The sequence below is a fragment of the Notothenia rossii genome (genome assembly GCF_949606895.1).
Source record: "Notothenia rossii genome assembly, chromosome: 5".
Classification (NCBI taxonomy): domain Eukaryota; kingdom Metazoa; phylum Chordata; class Actinopteri; order Perciformes; family Nototheniidae; genus Notothenia; species Notothenia rossii.
This window is the reverse complement of record NC_136903.1, coordinates 73,077,866-73,099,054: the sequence shown is the minus strand read 5'-3', so window position 1 is coordinate 73,099,054 and position 21,189 is coordinate 73,077,866. Positions and strand designations below refer to the sequence as shown.

Here is a 21,189-nt window from a genome sequence, read left to right as displayed (position 1 = left end):
CTGTATACAGAAGTATTATTTTAAGCAACACATTAAGTTGACTAAACACTCAACTCAAATGTAATTAAAGTCAGATCCACTCGTGTAAATGGGGGAGTGATATCATAACACTGTTGTACGCTTTCAAACACTCGGTGGTTATTTTTTAACCAGTTTTTCTATATTCACCTTGCAGGTGCAACTATGTGGCTTGTATCCTGGATTATATGTTTAAGTCATGGATGTTTAAAGCTCATATTTTCTTAATATTAGTTTACTTTTCATTAATGAAGTATGACGCTGCGCTGTCCCTGTTTGTGATTGGTCAAATGTTGCTAACCCCGCCCCTTTCACTTGATCGCTCTCTCAGCTGGAGAGAGAAACCCTGGCTTGATTTACCGACTAACCAGCGTCGTAGGACCGCTTAGCGAGATCTCATTTGTTAGGGTTAGTTTAGATAACTCAAAGATATCCAGGGTCTGTTGAACTGGCTTCGTAGTACAGGGCACAGGTGGCTGCATAGCGGCGCTAATGTCAAAGACACAAACATTATATTTTTATTTGACCAGGATGCAGTGAAACACATATTTGGGAACACTTAGCCTTCCCTACAGTACCCGCCGCCCCTGCTTGCATTCATTATGAAAAACTCCAGGCATCCTTTCACTGTTGGGTCTCTTTTACCAGCTCACAGACTGCAGGAGTTAAATAGCCCTAAGCAGATGACTCAACTATTCACACACCTCCTGTAGACACAGCTGAAGCTCAGTCTTCCTGCAAATGAGTTTGTGTCTCTCGCTGCCGGTCCTGTAGTCAGATGGTTCAATGTAAATGCAGCACATTTTAAGAGAAATGTAAAAGAAACGGTGCTAAAGCCTGGGGAGGAACAGGGTGTTAGCCTAGTTTCTCTCTTGGCGGAGTAGCAACAACGATGTTGAGCTTTGTCTCTCTCAGAATAGACCACTGGCTTTCATTTTATCTATTTATTTTACTTTCAGGTGTTTGCCTAGGAGCTCTTTGTCACTCTGTTGTTCTTGTTTTTCTAAGATTTCCTGCACTGCCTGGAGAGGAAAACTATTTATTCACACATGACACAAAGGGGAATAAATAGAGCCTCTTAAAGTGGCAGCACTGATAAATATACTGTCGCAGGGTTGCAGGTCTGTGGAAGATTATAGTTGTGACGGCAAACACCTGATGTTGATGAGTAGCTCTCAGAGTTAAAAGAAACCCCACTGCTTAAGTTTAGCACCAAGTGAGCATTACTTACTTGAACACAGGAAACACATAAATTACTGTTTATGTTGACTGTCCAACATCCTGAGGTGTTCAATGAGATTTCTGAATGTTTGAGGCATTTGAAGACGTGCTCACATCTGGACAGTCCTTTACGAGGCTTAAGACTGGGCTTCCAAAAGGAAAAACTCCCAATGAGCATCTGGGATGGGTTAAAGACGCAGGGTGCTTCTGTTTTCTATAATGAAGGTTTTCAGTCACCACAGTCTTGTCATCATAATGTTGGAGTGTGGTAGGGGGGCTGAATTTCACGTTCAGTGTGTACGTAGAGATCAAAGTGGAGAGGTAACTGCAGAGAAAACCGAAAATACTACTGTCACTTTGCTGCACACAAAAAAGATGAAGATGAAGAACTCTGTTGTGAAGATGAGTTGCAGTAGATATGATGTAGAGGCTCTGGAATGCCAGAGTGAGGAGGGGATGAGGTGGTGAGTTGAAGATTTGACAGCCAAGGCTTCACCACACACAGCCCTGGGCCCTTGGATTAACTTAAAATATTCCACATGTAGTGACATCTGTGTTAGCGCTGCATCGACGCCCAAATTGATCCACCAGGCCACCATGAAAACGCTCAAGCCAAGCCAGTTTTTTAAAGGAAATGACACTAGACGTGGAAAATATGATCTTTTATTTGTATCTCCTTATGTTGGTTGCATGCTGAAGGGAATATGGCATTATTAACACAAACAGTAATGCTGTTGTTACTCAATTAGGGCGCTTTGTCCTGTAAAGAAACAATATATTGTTTATATTGAAGTATATTCTTAATGTTTCTTTTGGTTTCAGTTGTTACACAGATTAAGGACTTAATACTGGTGTTGGCTTTCTTCTTATGATTTCAGCAATCAAACCCTTCTTCTGTGCACATAGCCCGAGTCTATACTTATTTATTAACTTATATTAGTGTTTGTTTTAGCAGTGAAATAAAATCACATTCTGAATTTGTTTAGAGCCCCTGGTGATGTCTTCAATTAACCTGTTTTGTCTGATTAACTGTTCAAAACCCAAATCTTATAACGTCATACTATATATGAGAAATAAAAGCCATAAATACTTACATTTGATGAGTAGAAACCCAAGAACGTTTGGATTTTCTGATTGAAAAATGACTGAAATGATGAATAGATTATCAAAATAGTTCCCAATGTATTAATGTTCAATTTGACTTATCAGTATTACTTTATTGTTGCAGCTCTTTTTTTGATATACAGTATTGATTTCAATGTACCACACTAAGCAATTGTTTCCCGTAAAGTATTTTCACTTTTCTCAGTCTGTGGGCTACTCAATGTACTTTTTTAAAACCAATATGTCCTCTGATTATGTTTGAAAGGGGACCTATAATGCAAAATGCACTTTGTGATGTCTTTTAGACATACATATATGTCCCCGGTGCGTCGGGGAACTCACGCAGCGTCAGAAAATAAAACCCTCTCTCTTTCCCTCCGTACCCAAATCTTTTTAAAACGGGTGTACAACGAGCGGATACAGATTCCATCCGAACTGACGTCAAATCGGCAGCGGACCCACAGAAAGTTGCTATCAGAAACAATGCCTGACGTGTTTTGGACGTCTATTTGTTTACATTAGCAAGCCTCGCTAACACTCAGAGCTAACCTGTACTGAAGAGCACATATGTTTGAAAAGCAAGACATCAAAAAAGAACTCACCTTGTGATAAACCCGCAAGAGAAAAAGCCTTTGAGCTCCATACTATTTCAGAAATAATCATTGACGTGGTTTAAACAGGATAGCGTTTTATCACAGCAGAATTTAGCTTTATCTCTGGTAGAATTCTGATCAGGCATTAGCTCCGCCCCCTCTTCTTTTCTTTTTTTCAAGCTAAGGACCCAAGATCCGCGTTTCTCTAACAGGGCTTCAAAAGAGGGGTTTGAGCAGTATGATGGATGGCTACAATGGGTGGTCTGTTTGGTATTTTGAAAAAAAAACTTCACAGACATGTTTTGTATAGGTATGGCCCTACAACATATGTTTCAAATATAGCATGATAGGTCCACTTTAAGCTAACATGCAAACTGACAGCAACTGAAAAGCATCTGTTATTAATGTGATGATCATCAGCCCTGTTATTGGTCAATCTGAATGTCTGTTATCCTCCTGCTGCAGGTGATGAAAACATACCACATGTACCACACTGAGAGCATCAGTGCAGAGAGCAAGCTGAAGGATGCTGAGAAGCAGGAGGAGAAGCAGTTCAGCAAGTCCGGAGATCTCAACGTTAACCTCCTGCGCCACGAGGACCGCCAACCAAGACGCAGCTTTGTCAGGAAAATAGAAAAAATAAAAGAGAAGGTGAGTCTAAGGGATGTTAAGGTTTTTGTTAATTCAGCTTCAATTTTAAAATACTGAACCATTAAATGGGTATTTAATTGAAATGTGAAAGGGGGAACCCACAGAGAATTAACATTGAATCTGCAATTTCTCTCAGCTTGGTTATGTTCGCTAATTGTTTGGTTTTCAGGCCCTTAACACTGTCACTACTCTCATACTGTCATTTTTGGCCAAAGCAGGCAGCTGTATTGATAAAAGAGTCAGATATTGCCCTCAGGAGTTAGTAAAGGCCTAGAGCAGAGCTAACTGGAGAGTGAATATGGGAATTGCATTTGCCAAGTGGTCTGAAACTGGACAGAGGATGAATGACAATGTTGCACCATGTCTGCTGGAAGCATGCTAACAAGTTGAGCATATCAACTTTAAGTATGTAAATATGTAAGTGTTATTTTAGTTTGTTGCATGTTAAGCAGCTCCTTCTCAAAGCCAAATTAGTAGGTGTGAGGACTTTACTTCTGTAAATGGAGCTCTTTCTTACGGCCCCTACACACGGCGGCATGCGTTGACGCTTGCCGGCGAGCATGTCTGAAGCTAGACCAACAACCAATCACCTGAATCTCCCGCCCCGGACACACAAGCAACGGTTTGATTGGCTAGAGCTTGTACTGGCATATGATTGGATTGGCTGACGCTTCCGTCGAAGCTTCAAAAGTAGAACATTGCTCTACTTTTGAAGCGAGCAAAGCTATGCTTTGCTCCCACAATGCAGTTCGGCGAAGCGTGACGTCACCCCATTCAAAGTGAAGGGGCAGAAGCGTTGAAGCAGAAGCGTTGAAGCGTCAACGCGTGCCGCCGTGTGTAGGGGCCGTTAAGGTTATTTGGACAGAGTGAGTGGAGGATACGTCACGAACAGGCAGCAATAACATTTCAGAAAGTCTCAGTAGGATCCTGTAGGACTGCAGCCAGATACACACTGAGAAAATAGCAGCAAACAATCCAACTGTCTTTTCATCTTATGGAGATTTCCACTTGTTTAAAATCTTCTCTTCCAGTAGTGTAAGGCTGGTGGCCTCTGGAGCATAATGTACTTCAGATGCTCCGATGCATGTTTTACTTTGGATCTTCTCCCAGAATTTTTCTATGCAAATGAAACCGCCATCATCTCTCAGGTGCAGGAAATGAAAAGGCTGTCAGGAAGACGGCATCTCTCCCGCCGCAGGCTGAACTGAACACTATTTATAATGCAAAGTGGCAATGAAAGTTGTTTCCTGCTTCTCGTTTCCAAGCTTCTGTCTCAGTACTCTGCTTGCAAACAGGTTAGAGTAGAAATAGCAAGAAATAAAAGTTAATCGATATTCCTCTCAACCACTGCTGACATTTGCATCATAATGGCTCTGTTAAATTGGAAACAAAATGACCATGTGGAATGAAATGAACAAACAAACTATTCAAATAATGGGCAAAATGTCTGCTCAAAAATGATTATGCTTGTGTTGTATTACAAACTACAGTATTGCCTTTCTGAGTCACTAAATTGTTGAGTTGCTAAAGGGAAACTACTTTGTCAAAACTGTTAAGCACACATTTGCAAAATCAATATGTTTTGTTCTATTCAGAGCAATAGTTACTTAATGGAAAATGCTGTCATTTGTCCTTATTCTAGATAACAAGAGAAGTACAATTATGCAAATGCATTGCTAAATTCAAACTAGAGATACAGTCCCACATTTAGCCAACCATAAATTAAGAGTTAGAGTTGAAGAAACAAATTGTGCTAACCGGCAGATGGTTACCTTAAGCCTGTCATAAAGAGGGGAGGGGTCTAACTAGCATGAGTCCAAACACAATACTGTTGTTTTTACAATTGTTTTTTTCTGACATGTTAATAACTGAATGTTTGAGAAGCTGGTAGCTGGATTCTATTACCATTACAATTTTTTTTTTTAAAAAGGCAGGCTAGCTGTTTCACTCTCTTTATGAAAGCTAAGCTAATCAGCTGCTGGCCCCAGCTTCATTTCACTTAGTGAAGCCAGAGTCTCTTTAAGTGCTCCTCTGTGAGCATCCACAGTCTGCAGTCTGTGCTACTTAAGTGTTTGGAGAAGGAATAATGACTAAAAGCCTGGCTGTGGCACTTACCACTTACTATCTAGAGGGACTTTCTCCACAGCCTGTTTCTCCAAACTTTCCCTGCCATCTCTACCTGTCTGATGGTCCCAAAGATGCAGCTGACTGAGCACACACTCCAATCCCCCCCCCCCCCCCCCTTCCTACACTGATGTTGTGTCTTCTCATCTGCTCCGTCTCTTCTCTCCTCCCCAGAGGCAAGCAAAGTATTCCGAGAACAAGCTGAAATGCACAAAAGCCCGGAATGACTATTTGTTGAACCTCGCAGCAACAAATGCTGTTGTGGCGAAATATTACATCCATGACGTCTCTGATATGATTGATGTAAGTATGCGCTGGGCACATGTGTTTGTTTACATCTCTCAGCTGGGATTTCTAATGTTGATTTAACTCTGCAGCCCTGTCGCTTTTCTCACCATCTGTTCCTGAGTCTCATTCGCTCTCAGCCTGTTAGCTGTTTGTTTTCAAGCTGCTCTGTCGCCCCACTGAATGTTATGCCATAATTTTTTCATTATTAAGTTCTGCAAAACAAACTAAACACCGACTGACTGCTGTTTCTCATGAATATTAGTTCAGCAATCTGCAGTAACACACAGCTCCAGGAAGATTATATTTGACAAATTATTTCGAGGGACTCCATCAGTGTTGACACCTTCGTCTCATACTCATTCATTTATTTTTGTCGATGCTGCTTTCGGGAGCTTTGCCGGGACCAACACAGCATGTCCTTGTGATTGTCTGCCTCTGATTGTCACCAAGTAAAAAACATGGCCCATGACACACGCAGTCTGTCTCTATTATTTGGCCTTCTGTTGTCTCTCCTTTCATGGATCAGAGTAGAAGAACAGCCTTTGTAACTATGACACTATAATATTCCCTTCAATATAACTTTCAATAATGTCCCCATTTGTGTTGGTCCAGAGAACCTATAAATAAATGAAGTCACTATTATTCAAATGATGAACCAGTAGCACAGCTGGAAGGTCTGATTACCAGGGTTTAATAGGGTGAATGTTGAGAAAACCACTAATGGTTGGAAGTCGATCAGAGTCAGCTGGTGAGTAGAGGCTGTGTTAATGCAGCCATGAATGCGGTTAATGTGGCTGGCACAGAGCTCTCAGCCCCAGGTGACCTGCTACCCTGCCGACAAACAGATGAACATTAAGATGGGAAAGCCTTTATTGACCATTTACATTTTTTTAACATTCTGTATTTATTTCTTTAGTGCACATATCTCTCTTCAGGGAGGTTGGACTTTGGGACTTAATTTGCTATTTAATCCTATTCTCAATACATACAGTATGTTGTCTGCTTTTGTTGTGCAACAAAAAAGGGCACCCACTGTTGACTGCTTTCTATTGAGTTATTCCCATCCCAAACTGATGTTTTCCTTATTTACTGTTTGGGTTGTGCTGCTAGCTATTGTAGACGCTGTAATTGTATTTGTTAGTTGTGAAGCAAATTCATTTTTTTCTGTGTTATTTTCCACATGAAGACAATCTTTCATATCAAGCCTATGTCGCAGAGTTTAAATGACACATGGCAGTATATGTGGGCTTTGTTGCTGACAATACCAAACACAACACTAAGATTTCTATCAATATAAACCTTTCAGCCCTTTAATGTTTCCCACCTGGTTCTCACATTTTTGCTTGAGGGCCAACCACCATACGGAGTCACAATGATGACATTTTCCAGGTCAGGCATGATAAGATATGATTTTTGTGAGAATTCTACATTTTAATGAACGCTATTCGAAACAAATTGCAGTTGAAATAGGATGGAGAGTATGTCTCTGATGTATGCAGTGTGATGGTGGTATGTTGTTTTGTAAGTGGACATACAAAGATTTCCCTGCCTCTTTGCTGAGCAGCTGTGATGGATCCAGTCTCTTGAAACTGAAAGGTCCATGTCGTTCCAAATCCTGCTGAGCTGCAGGGAATAGGATTGTGAGCTTGACTGGTTTGGCTGCCACAAGCGGTGCAGAGGTTTGTCGTGTCAGAGTAACTGCACACCACACATCAAACCAGACGCTCACGCAGCAAGAAGTCAGATTTGTCAGTCAGCATCAGAGACTTTAAACTGTTAAAGTGTAATTTGGACAACATGTGGAGCTTATTCTTTACTGCCGGGAGCTGATGAATGCTGTGAAGAGGGAGTTTGGTCAGTGGTGTCAGCTTGATACATTATTTAAAATTCTGCTTGGAAATAAGCTTAACATGACTTTAATTACCTCCATTGAGAAATGTAATTCTTGCAGCAGCATGAGGTAGACTAAGGTATACAGCAACGAAAAAAGAACAACACAATAATTCAGTACATTTTGGTTTTGCATGCATATCATCTATTGTGGGGCCAACTGTCCAACTGCGTTTAAATGTAGTAATTGTATCATGTTTGAGTTTTTTTTGCTGAGGGTGAAATAACTTGAATATAACTTTATTAACCAAATTAGAGACAGCCCTTAATTTAAACATGAATAAGAAGCATGTTAAACAAATGACACATATTTGCAAGTAATAACATGCAGCCAGAATATAATATGTACTATGTTTGCATAGCTCTAATGAGAAAGAAAAGAGGAAATTGGTCAACAGTATTTTGATCCAAGAGTGTATCTAATCTCCCCGCTTCCTTCAGGCAGCCACTGCAGTTATGAATGTGTTTTGACTAATTTTACTTGTTTAAAAGAAGCTAATTGGCTGCCTTTAGTCTTTAGTCTATTGACTGAGTGGTGCAATGATGCTTGTGCACCAAAGTAGAGAGACTTCTTCCTCGGTCCTCTGGAGTGTTAAAGAGTGTTTACTTAGTCATTCACAGAGCTGTCAGCTGCCTCAAGCTCGCTCTGAACCTCCTCACTACCATCTTCTGCCTAATGAGGTTACTTCATCCAGCTCTGTGTGATAAGACTCTGTAATTATCCCTACTGTCCTACTGTGCTAGCTCCTGTAATTCTGTGAACTCTACTTCTATTTTAGAACGGTAACAAGTAGCAGGATGTAATTTGGAATTTAGTTCATTAAATAGGTCTGAACATGATGGAAAGTGCTCAAGCTAACATACTTTTCAACTTAACCTGTGCACATTCTTCCACATTCCCTGAAATATTTATAACGATTTTTGCTTTATCTCCACAGTGCTGTGACCTGGGCTACCATGCTAGCCTTGCACGCACTCTCAGGACCTACTTATCTGCTGAGTACAACTTGGAGACATCACGCCATGAGGGACTGGATATCATAGAGAATGCGGTGGACAACCTGGATAACCGCAGTGACAAGCACAAGATCATGGATATGCATAACCAGGTGTTCTGCCCTCCAATGCGCTTTGACTACCTGCCACACATGGGAGATGAGGTGAGATTCTTTAGCCATCACGCTGCAGAACAAGGGGTCAACAATGTAACACATAAACATCAAATATAAACTGTTTTTCACAATAATTTTACCGGCACACATACTGTACATGTAAATATATTGAATATGTATATATGGCCCAAATATGTATATAATTATTTTCATTTAATTTATTTCTTATTTTAAAGTTACTTACCGGTAACTGTATTTCATTTTAATTTGATCTTTAATCTGATTAATCTTTGATCTTGTGTGAATCTGTGCCGTCCTGTTTTTCAATCTTACCCTGTTGCTGTTTAAACTGATTAATTTCTCCACGGGGATTAATAAAGGTCCATCTTATCTTATCTTAATATTGACTTTTAAAAAGTGTCTATTCAGGTCTCAGATGAATCAGTTATGTCTCTTGTAACCCTCCTCTTCCTCCTCAGGTGTGCCAGGTGAGCGCCCAGCAGCCGGTCCAGACTGAACTCCTAATGCGCTACCACCAGCTGCAGTCTCGCTTAACTACGCTGAAGATTGAGAATGAGGAGGTGAGGATTTATGATGTCCCTGTGTTTGTCCAGCGTCCAATCCAGCACTTCCTTCAGCCCCACCCCCCAAAAAACCAAAAAGCCCAGCTCATTTCCCCCAGAGCCAAGTAGGAGGGCCACATCACCATCTGTTCTCTTTGCAATTACTCTCCAATGACCTTTGCTCTGCGGGAGGCAAGAATAAATTAAGATCATCACAGCACCAATGTTATGTTTTCTATGAAGTTATATATAAAACTGTCTGTTTTGTAATGAAAATGGGACTTTTTCATTAAAAGCCGCAGAGACAAATATGCAAATGGATGTTATAATAACCTGGCCATGTAGAGTCTTCTGTGCCAATGGCTCTGCCTCTTCCCTGTCTCCCCGTGTTTTGTGCTTCGGAGGATAATGGACGAGCGCTGCCATTACTCTGAATGAGCTTTATCAATCTCAGCCCTAAACAAAAAGCCTCCTTCAGTAATTTCACATACAATTTGTTTCTGTGCCAGGCACGCTTCATTTTTATGTCTTAGTCTGATGTATGCCTGATGTGCAGGTTGCTCTGGAGTGATATTTGAAGGCTGCTTGATGTCATTTCAGTGTAATTCAAGGTCATTTGTTGTTCTGGGGACAATTTGTCTTTGATATAAATATGCTAGTGCTGTAAATCACTCACTCTTGCCCTTGAAAGGATCATCAGTTTCTTTGGTTCCATCAAGGCTTGTGAATAAATAGCTACAAAAAGGGAAATATGAGCAAGACATATTGGTAAGATATGATGACCATTTGTCATCTTCGTCCCTTTCTATTTCCCCCCCATCTGTGCAGGTGAGAAAGACCTTGGATGCCACCATGCAGACGCTGCAGGACATGCTGACGGTAGAGGACTTTGACGTGTCGGATGCCTTCCAACACAGCCGCTCCACTGAATCCATTAAGTCCGTGGCCTCCGAGTCCTACATGAGCAAGCTGAATGTAGCCAAGAGGAGGTCGAACCAACACGAGACTGAAATGTTTTACTTTTCTGTGAGTTCACGTGGATTTCGATCTGTTTATCCTTCCGAACTGTTAATGTCCGCCGGCCTGCTATGAACTACAGATTTGCGGCACTTTTAAAAATCAAGCCATCAGTCATCATTTCAACATGTTTAAAAATAGGAATTAAATTAAAGCTGGAACAGATTGAATTTATGCTGAATTGAATTGTTTAACTGGGCTAATGTAACACTGGATTAGTGCTGCTCGCTGATTGTTGCCTTTATCGGTCTCTGCAGAAATTCAAGGAGTACCTCAACGGCAGTAACCTCATCATTAAGTTGCAGGCCAAGCATGACTTACTGAAGCAGACGCTGGGTGAAGGTAGGGAATATTCTCCATTTGTCTTCCTCTATGACCCTCAGAATCACACAGCTCTGTTAAATCAATGCCTTCAGGATTATAGTGGTGCAGGTCTTATCTAAACATCAGCAGGGAATGAGGTGTGGGAGGCTTCAAAGACAACATTTTTTAGGGAAGCAGGAAGGAGAGAGGAAATGAGAGCTGATATTCAAATGGGAAACTATCACACCAAAAGCAGGCTACATCTACTTTGAGCTATCCATTCCCCCTTCTACTTATCTCCATTGGTTGAAGTATTATCCGGTTAGTGTCTTTATGGTAAAGCCGCAGGGAGGGTTTCCATTTCCAGCCTGTGAGAGAAGGGCTTCCCTCGGCCCCTCCCTTCCCCAGGGGTCCCCTTGTCACCTCAGCCGTGAACAGTTTACGCCCAATCAATCAGCAGGACCAAATCCAGGCCCGTTTCTGCAGCTGCTCCTGCATCAGGGGTTCACCTTATAGAAAAGGGCATCAGGCACAGACAGCTGAGGCCTTGTGACACTAATGAATACTTCTACATTTCACACCTTGGATTAATGAATTCAAGTCTTTACTTAATTATTTATTTTCCTTTATTCACTCTGCAGTAAACTACCAACTGAATGCTTTTTGCACTCGTAAAACTCACATTATAAATCTCTGGACAGCTCTATTTGTATGTCCGCAGTGGAGCAGGTGATAAAGTGCATAAACAAGGCATATGGCGTCTCTAGGTACCACCCATGTTTAATTATTCAGATGATCAATCAGGGTTGTGTTGTGCTCATTAGCTTGTCGTTTCACACCCAAAATAGCGTTAGAGTATGCGTGTGGTTGTTTGTGAGCATGACAGAGGGAACAAGATATGACTGGTGAGTGCCACATGGCGTTCACATCTTGCTGCATGTATTAATAAAAACATTATATAAATCACTGGCACCAGTCAAGATGGGTCTAGGATATATGCCAGGCCTTGTTTCCAAATAAGGAATCACCATTTCCCTTGTTCAGCGACATTTATTTGTACATATTTTAAGTTTATATAATACGTATTTCTCTATCATTGAGGCACTTTATTTGATGAAATTAGGGGGAAATCAACATAGACTTTTTAGATCATGCTTGAGAAAATGTGTGTGTAATTTTGAGGTTGGTTGGCCAGACGTAGACAGAGGCTATCACTCAAAGGAATGGTGCCTGGGAAATGTGCTGTTGTTTCTCCACATGAATGCTTCAGAGACCCTGTTCCATCTGCCAGAATGATGTGTTGAGAAATGGGTTCGCCTTTGCTCTTTCTGTCCATTGGTAGATGGATAAGAGATGAAATTATGTTGGAGTGCTTTTTTGTACATTGACTGCCTTCCAGTTCATAATCCAGTTGTCACTGCCGGACAAAGACACACTCCTACTCTGAGTTCATAAAGACAAGCTAGGTCATCTTTCGATTAACCTAAGACCAAAGGACTGTGTTATCAGTTGAAACATATTTTTGACATATTCCTAAATAAGTGAAGAACAATATAGCTGGATTTAATTATGACCTCAGACTGTATCAGAGCTTTCTCTATACATATGCCTATAACATGTGCGTGTATTGTTGGAAACTGATAACAAAAGACTCGGTGAACCAGTGCAGACTTCCCCAACAAATAGACACTGCAGCCGCAACCCCCCCTTTCCTTCGCTCTGCGAGGAGGCCTCTAACCCCACAGGGTCCTCTCGGTCCCCTGTGGATTCAGCGACGACTGCTCAATAGCTTTGTGCAATGAATGGTGTTATCACTGCTCCATTCATCTCTCTCTCAATAGTCATGTTGTGTACCATCAAACCATTCAGTGACAGTGGACACTGGAGTCTGTATAATATGTACCACGGTGACAAACATGTCCCTCTTGTCTTGTTTTTTCCACAGGGGAAAGGGCTGAGTGTGGAACTACAAGGTATGGTGTCCTTTGCCTTTCACTCACACAGCATCTGTAGCATTTCTTCAGATAGCTAGAACATATAAGAAAGGAAGACAAAAGCATGTCAGCTGTTGTTTGAACACTCCAATCGATATACACATATTTAAATAATTATATAAATAATTTAAAAACATCAATAATTATAATTTTTTTAAATATTTAACTAAATCTAATAGCAACATTGCAGTCAATACATATCAAGCAACATCTCCAAACAAAGACCATGCTCAGTTTGTTTACAGACAAACAAAAAAATAATTATTTTACTTTAAAAAAAATGACATGTTTGCTTATACATCAACATAATGCTATTGTGGTTCCAAAAACGTTACACTGAATTTGTCAAAAGAAAGAAAGAGAGTTTACATATGCCCTCATGATTTTATACTGGTTAAATCTCTAGTAAAAGCTAAAAAGCGATTGTTTTTCAAAAGTTTCTTACCTTTCTTTCACTAATTTCATAAAACAGAGGGTTGTTTTACTGCTCTGTTTGAGTGACGGTTTTGGAGATTTGTAATACCTGAGTTTGAACCTCCATGGTTTTAAAGTTTTTCACAAAGTATTTGGTGTTTTTGTACCCTTTGTCCACCATTTCACAGGCCGCCCACACTTCCCCCTAAACCACAGAAATTGCGGAAGCCTAGGCCACGCTCTTCGTATAACCATAAGCTGTTTAACGGCAATATGGAGACCTTCATTGAGGTACCTCTGGTGGTAGTGTATGACTGTGGAGCAGGAGGGGAAGGCAGCAAGATGATTTCATCTTATTCTCTTCCTAACTTTGGCCTTCTATCCCTCCCTCTTCCAGCTGCCCTTGATTATGATATAACGCCTCTGTTTAACCTCTAATCCTCTTCGTTCCTTCATGGTTGTGGCAATGCAGCGACAGTCAGCTCTCTCTTTATTCCCTTCCAGAACAACTCACCATCTCATACTTTATTTCTAGACCCCTGACTCTCTCTAGACGATTGAGAGGCAGCAGTGGATCTGCTCTGTCCCTCACTGCACCCACCAACCCTTTACTGCATCTCTGTAGCTTTCCTATTGCCGCTCGCTGTGCTTAGCCTTCTTTAACCTCCAGAGGGGTCATTTGTTATCTGAGCTTTTCTAACTCTTTGCTTCTCTGCCCTCTCTTCCTCTGCTACTCTGTGCTTTGCGGCTTTCTGTCCCAGAGGAAGAAGGAATGCCCGCGCCCGCATTCAGGTACCGCTGCTGTTAGAGAGTATAGGTCAGGGCACAAGGGCACTAAACTTTTAGACTAATAGTAGATATATATACTGGCTTCTGCTTGGGCTGCTCTATCATACTGCTTCGGGTTTTATTCAAACATTTAATATTAATAACAGTTGCTTGTATTTTAGATATTTATTTTTCTTTGTTTAACAGTGCTCATGATTTGCTTAATAAATGTTAAACAAGTTTCTGATGAAATGGAGCAAGATACTTGTATATCTTTAATATGAACTAGAACATGGGATTTGTGATTTCCATGCATTGATAAGTGAATATTGCGACATGATTAATTATTCAGTGTCTAAATATAGAACATTCCGAAATCGTACAGTCAAAAAATTGCACTGTATAAAGTTTTCACAAAATAATATATGTTTTGCTTTACTTTGTCCTGCTTTTTGCTTGTTTTTTTATTTTGTATACAATATTTCATTTCAGGATTCTGGTCAACCAATCCCACTGGTTGTTGAAAGCTGTGTAAGACACATCAACCTATACGGTGAGTTTTACATTATTTTGCTGTGACTTTACTTTCGAGCGAAAAGGCAGAAAGGAAAGCAAGATATAAAGTCCTCCTTCGGCCTGATAAGAAGTGACAGCAGCTGTTGGATGAGGCAATCTATTTCCACAAATAGGTACAGAGCCTGACCTGCTCTGCACCTCCAGCCTCTGAGGTGCTCAGCTGCCTGCCAGTGAAGTGACAAGCTTATAACAATAGATCACACACAGAGAGTTTTGAAAGTCCCATTGGTCTTGGTTTAGTTATTTCACCCCCCACCCCCCTCAACCCTTTTTATAACTCCTCCCTGTCTACCTTCACATCTGTCTTCAGCTCATTGCTGTGGCCTGGAGGCCTTTCCCCTGGATCTGGACCTAATGAAACTACAGAAAACTGATTAGGAACCCTTTAACTGAAACCATATGCTGCAGCCTCACTGAGGGGCCCTCTGGTGGAAAAATACGCATCTCCCTTTATGACTAGATTACATTTCCTGCTCTGTGTTATGTGTTTCCAGTGGGCTTTCATGAAGCTGGCACTGGGGTTTGAAGATAATGGTAGCTTGCGTAACCCTGAATCCCCAATTTCTGGGTTGTATTTCTTTCAGGCTTGCAGCAGCAAGGCATATTTCGTGTGCCGGGTTCACAGGTGGAAGTCAATGACATTAAGAACTCATTTGAGAGGGGTGAGTCAAAGGAAGACAGCGTTCACATACACTTTTTTAAGGTCACAAATCATGTACAGCATAAACCCATCTAATGTCACAAATGAAAGCATGCATATTTTTCCAAATCAGGTGAAGATCCCTTGGTTGATGACCAGAATGACCATGATATCAACTCAGTGGCAGGGGTGCTGAAGCTCTACTTCAGGGGACTGGAGAACCCCATCTTCCCAAAGGAGCGCTTCCTGGACTTCATCTCTACTATCAGTGAGTCACACACAGCAGAACATATTTAAAGCCATTGCCGTCATGATTGTGCCTGGTAAATGGAAAAGAGAAAACACACTTTGCAGAAACTCAGCTTTACTGAAAAAGCAAAAGGCATGCAGGGCAGCACATGGAAGCAATCTCAACACCATTGCCCTTTGCCTGATATTTAACAGAAAGCCAGTAGGAAGAGGAGAGTGTGGGCCGCATCAGTCTGCCGTGTGCGAGTTCACCACAGAATCATTTCCCCGCTGTTTCTACAGTAATAGTTTGATCACACAGTGTGCTTTAGGGGTCTGGTGAAAGGCAGGAGAGGGCAACTATTAAAGTGTCGAATAACAGACTTCTAACTTCCCTGCCTTTTCTTTCTGCTTACTTTGATCAATTCTACATGCTAAGGCTTAGTATGGTCTTTCGGTGTACAGTATTGTAAAAGGCTTGGTACCTACTGTATATATAAAAGTTTAAAAGCTATGTTTGTTTCTTTTATTGCTGTGGAAAGCCTTGTTGTTAAACTTTCTATCCCTTTTTTTGTTTCAGAGCTTGAGACTGGAGCTGAGAGAGCTCATCACATCCAACAGATTACTGTGACGCTTTCCCGCACCATCATCATCGTCATGAGATACCTTTTTGCTTTTCTCAATCAGTAAGTTTGTACAAATTCACATTTTATTTGAATCCACAGGTCCTGGTGTGTACAGACAAGCATGTAGATGAGTGTATTGTTGGACAGACATCAGTGCTTAACAGTTAATACATCATAAACTTAACTTACATGTAAATGTACTTAAAAATGGGAAAATCTATTTCAATCAAGAATAGTATTCGAAAATATAGTTGGGAAAATAACACACGTAATTTATTGCTACGTCTGTCTGCAGCGATTTAGGAGTTATTTATGGGCTCGGAAACTCATGTCTCACTGAAGTAGTATACCTGTCCTCTTATAATGGATGTTTTAAATGGTCCTTTTTACTGGGGTTGCCTGCAGAACAAAGAGTTTGATTTGGAACACAAGGTTTTACTCTGCTCTTCTGTACCCCCCTTCACTGCTGGAGCTGTTCCAGCTGTGGTTTTACTGCTCAGCCTCAGCTTGTTGATAATGTGCAAGGACTGATTATGACTTCCTCTTACAGCATTGAATGATTTGGTTACCCATAGTGGGCTGTGGCATGCGCTAGTCATTTCCAGATAGGCGAAGACTGATCAGGGAGATTTTCAAGCACATTTCTAACTAAGCTCTGCAATAAAGCATGTAACACTGTACGTCAAAGCAGAATTTATGAGACACCAGACTCTGACTCTCTATTGGATTTGACTGCTCTATAGTTCTGCTTAAGGCAGGATTGATCACTTAAAGCAACTCTTTTCAGTATTTTTAACAATGGATTACGTGACTGCTTGGATAAAAACAGCATCTCAGTTTTCCTCAGCTCTCTGTAGCTTTTTTACTGTTATTTGGCTCCCCCTTTCTTTTCTGGTTCAGTCTTGTTTTCGGCCGCAGAAGGCTGTGGTTTTCAGCGAAGAAGACGTACGCAACGTGAATAGACACAAACACCACATTTAGCAACTATCTGGTGAACATACAGTAGAGGAGCATTTAGCTGCAAAAGAGACAGATATTTCCCTGAACTCTTTTTTAATACCAAAAACCAAACCAAAAAGAGGGGATCTTCAGTGTAATTTCTCCAGGTGCCCAAACACATGAACCCAGTTAGATGGTAATGTTGATTTTGGTCTGCTAGATGTATAACTGTTTACTCATGCATCATAATAAATGTCCTTATTGGGTTTGCTGCTTGTTTGCACTGTCCACAAGTTGCCAACAATACATTCATTGCAGCAGGGTAATAATAAGTGCTTTATGATATTGATATACATATTTTAAAAGTAAACAAAAGGATTGCCCAATCACAAAATATAAACTTTCAAATTGATTAACTATAGTCTTCTAACACAGACTACCAATAGAAGGCAACTTCATTTAAACAAACTTTATTGTATGTGATGTTTAAGCTCGCTTTCATCATTCAACACACAATGTTCTCCTCTCCTGTCCACTCAGTCTCTCCCAGTACAGCGACGAGAACATGATGGATCCATACAATTTGGCAATTTGCTTTGGTCCAACCCTGATGCCAATCCCGGACGGATATGATCCTGTATCGTACCAGGCACATGTCAACGAAGTCGTCAAGACCATCATCATGCACCAGGAACTCATCTTTCCCAATCAACGTGAGCTGGACGGCCCCGTCTACGAGAAGTGCATGAGTGGGGGGGAGGAGTACTGGTTAGTACAATTCATTTGAGACTAGATTTCTCTTAGATCTTGAATTATGCTCAGAAAACACATTTTGTCAGCTTCCAATGTCTAAGTTGACTTTTTACTTTCCCTTTGCTCTCACAGTGACAGCCCACACAGTGAACCAGGAACTATTGACGAGGCTGACAATGGAACTGAACCGCACACCAGTGATGAAGGTCAGCATATCATAGTAGCCATTTTGTATCTATTTCCTATGAATGGGCCTCGTTATTAGCCAGTTACAGCCAGGGAATGGAAATGTTGGTCTTTGTGGTATAGACTTAACTCTTCAACTTCCGGATGGATTGGACCTCTTGTCCGACCTGGAAGTTGACATTTGTGGATTGGAGCTAAGTTTTCTATCAAATAGATGGATTTCCATTAAAGTTGGTACAGATATTCAGGTTTTCCTCTAAGAATAAATTGTTACAACTTTGGAGATTAACTGAATTTGCTGGTAATTTGCCATCGTCAGGTCAACAAGCCATGTTTCTGATTTATTCGGTCCAATGTTAGTAGCCATCTGAACTCTAGGTCTTAACTGTGCAGTCAATACCAGTGAATATATTAGGATTATTTGCTCTGATTCTACAGCATTCACTGAGAAGTGTAACCGTTTGTATTACTATACTACTTTGCATACAAAATACAAAAAAGAAACAAAGAGAAGTTTGAATCTTTGCAAATAGTCTCACATGTTATTCACAAGGGAATATATATGACCTGATTTTAGAAGCCTTCGTAGATAAGAAAGCAATACAACCTGACCTTTTTTATGAAGTGCTTTTGTCTGAGAGGTGAGTGAGGTTTCTGCTGCAACAGCTTATGATTGCAATGGCTTATGTGATGTTTGAAGCTGGAGGCAAGTTGAGTAAACAGTGTTGGCATGCAGCACTGCCTCTTTGATCCGTCTTTCTGTGTGTGTGAGTCTCTCTCCTCTCTCCTCCCCTGCTCGCTCTTTGTTCAGTGTTAGTCAGCAATTCTCCTGAGACTTTCTCCTTTGTGCGGGATTTACCCAATTCTCCTCTGAGCTTTGAATGCATAACTGGGCCAGGCCCAAAAGCCAAAGCAAGGGTAATACACAGAATAATATCTCCTTTGCCGCATGTGAACAGTCAGTGGACTGATCTAAGAAGTATGGAGTGTGTGAGGTCGGACTGGGGTCACACTATCTTTGAGCTTAGCTTGTGCTGTTGGCTGCTTTTGTATTGAGTCTGACCCTTGCTTTTTTTTGTGCTCTTATTTGAAAAAGCAATCGTGGGCTTCTGTGTTTCACTGTAGTTTCTTTAGCGGTCGATGTCCTTAGCTTTAGTTGTCATGGAAGAAAAAATAAGTTGGTGTCAGATTTAAAACCAAGCAACCACACTCTACCTTTTCTATTTTAATAACTCTCAAACTCATACCAAGTTTGGAAAGAAATACGCTTTTTATCTTCAATCACTGTTCTCTTATACATCTTTGTGCCCAAAAACAAAACTGTGTGTTTAAGATAACTGAATGTTGTCAACTGTACAGTTTACTCTTACTGACCCCTGCTGGCTGGTATGGTGAAATACACTGAAGATAAGAGCTTTCTTTTGTAATATAATCACACAAATACTAATTGTTTCAGACTTAAATCACTTAAAAACCGTTTGTCATGCAATCATTAGTACAATTATTATTACTCCCATGTTAAAATGCAGCTTTGTGGCTCTGTAGTATGTCTGATTTACAGTGCAGAGTGACATGGGGCAAAGATTGAAATTAAAAGCAAACATCTTATGTCTTAATGTTTGAGTAATATATGTACTGTAAGGTCCAGGATTTTGAATTGTGTTGTTGAGTAAGCCATGTTGGGGTCTATCAAGAAGTTGATTAGGTTTGTATGGATTTTATGTTTTCAGAGGTTGAACAGATTGAGGCCATCGCTAAATTTGATTACGTGGGACGCACTCCCAGGGAGCTGTCCTTCAAGAAGGGAGCATCTCTGCTTCTGTACCACAGAGCGTCTGAAGACTGGTGGGAGGGACGCCACAATGGTGTGGATGGCCTCATCCCACATCAGTACATTGTGGTACAAGATCTGTGAGTAATGGCAGAATGTGTTTTTGTACTTTGTTTATCTTGTGTCATGTAATCTTCTCACTTCACAAAACTCTTGGCTTGGATTAAGATACTGTTCCTTTATTGAATTATTTTAATTGGTTTTTCTGTTCTTTATGTGTGTATCTTATACTCACTATCAATGCCTCTGCTCTTTCAGAGATGATGCTTTCTCTGATAACCTCAGCCAGAAAGCGGATAGTGAAGCGAGCAGTGGACCACTGCTGGATGATAAGGGCTCATTCAAAAATGATGCCCCTTCACCCTGTGAACCATCACCTGATTACAACTTTGGTGGAGTCATGGGGAGGTAGATACATTAAGAGTAAAACCTATTTGTTCCCTATTTGTTATTTTGTTATATGTCGTTGCTGCTATATTGTACTGCCATGTGGTAAATACTCGTGTATGCTGCTCTTGCTCTTTTGCACTTTTTGCATATCATGTATTTTGTTTTTGCTATGTTTGTCAAATGTAATTTTCTTAAATGTTTTATGTGAGGGACTGCGGATGGAAATTAGCTCAAAGCTAAATCTGGCACTGTTACACTTGACACATTTGAATGTTTTAAGTGTTCATTACTGTGCATTGTCCCTGCCAAATAAACGATTAAATTAAATGAAAAATTGTTCCCAACGTTTTTTTGAGTGCTATTGAAAATATTTCTGGTTTGACCTTGCAATCTGATCACTCTGCAGGGTAAGGCTACGGTCAGATGGAGCTGCAATCCCTCGTCGTCGGAGTGGTGCAGAGACCCACAGCCCAACCAGAGGGGCCGACACCCCGCCACGGGCTGCAGCCTGTCCCAGCAGCCCCCACAAGGTTTCCATCAGCAAGGGGCGTATTGAGAGCCCAGAAAAGAGACGCATAGGCACCTTTGGCAGTTCAGGAAGCATCAACTACCCAGAAAGGAAGGCCTATCCTGAGGGCCACCCTCTGAGACCGGTGCCTGGGGCCACTCGCCACAGCAGCCTCGGGGACCACAAATCACTTGAGACTGAAGCTCTGGCTGATGTAAGTGTGGGAAAGGGAGAAGACATGGGAAAATTCCTACAGACAAACAGAAGTATCTTTTGATACAATTGTTTTGTGTCCAGTAATGATATGAAGTGTCTGGTAATTATAGCATATAATAGGATTTAGAATGTTTGGTAGAATAGATCCAGGAGAGATCCAATCTGAGAGCCGCAGACCTGGAATAAATGTCAGGGTCAATGCAGCCTGGAGATAGACACAGAGGCATGGACCTGAA

At 41.0% G+C, this 21,189-nt stretch overlaps 1 protein-coding gene across 2 annotated transcripts in view; it reads left to right on the top strand.

The window, feature by feature from the left end:
• The window catches only part of srgap3 (SLIT-ROBO Rho GTPase activating protein 3), a 52,534-nt gene that overhangs the window by 27,317 nt on the left and 4,028 nt on the right, over positions 1-21,189 (top strand). The window contains exons 5-21 of one of the 2 annotated variants that reach the window (XM_079685671.1): positions 3,402-3,587; positions 5,886-6,014; positions 8,828-9,049; positions 9,481-9,582; positions 10,393-10,590; positions 10,839-10,923; positions 12,830-12,857; positions 13,481-13,583; positions 14,553-14,613; positions 15,221-15,298; positions 15,410-15,544; positions 16,085-16,190; positions 17,610-17,837; positions 17,955-18,028; positions 19,739-19,919; positions 20,098-20,247; positions 20,636-20,951. In XM_079685671.1, the coding sequence (XP_079541797.1) occupies positions 3,402-3,587; positions 5,886-6,014; positions 8,828-9,049; positions 9,481-9,582; positions 10,393-10,590; positions 10,839-10,923; positions 12,830-12,857; positions 13,481-13,583; positions 14,553-14,613; positions 15,221-15,298; positions 15,410-15,544; positions 16,085-16,190; positions 17,610-17,837; positions 17,955-18,028; positions 19,739-19,919; positions 20,098-20,247; positions 20,636-20,951 (2,382 nt within the window). Of the gene's footprint in view, positions 1-3,401; positions 3,588-5,885; positions 6,015-8,827; positions 9,050-9,480; positions 9,583-10,392; positions 10,591-10,838; positions 10,924-12,829; positions 12,858-13,480; positions 13,584-14,053; positions 14,085-14,552; positions 14,614-15,220; positions 15,299-15,409; positions 15,545-16,084; positions 16,191-17,609; positions 17,838-17,954; positions 18,029-19,738; positions 19,920-20,097; positions 20,248-20,635; positions 20,952-21,189 lie in introns of both variants that reach the window. The other variant, XM_079685672.1, reaches the window with a different exon arrangement.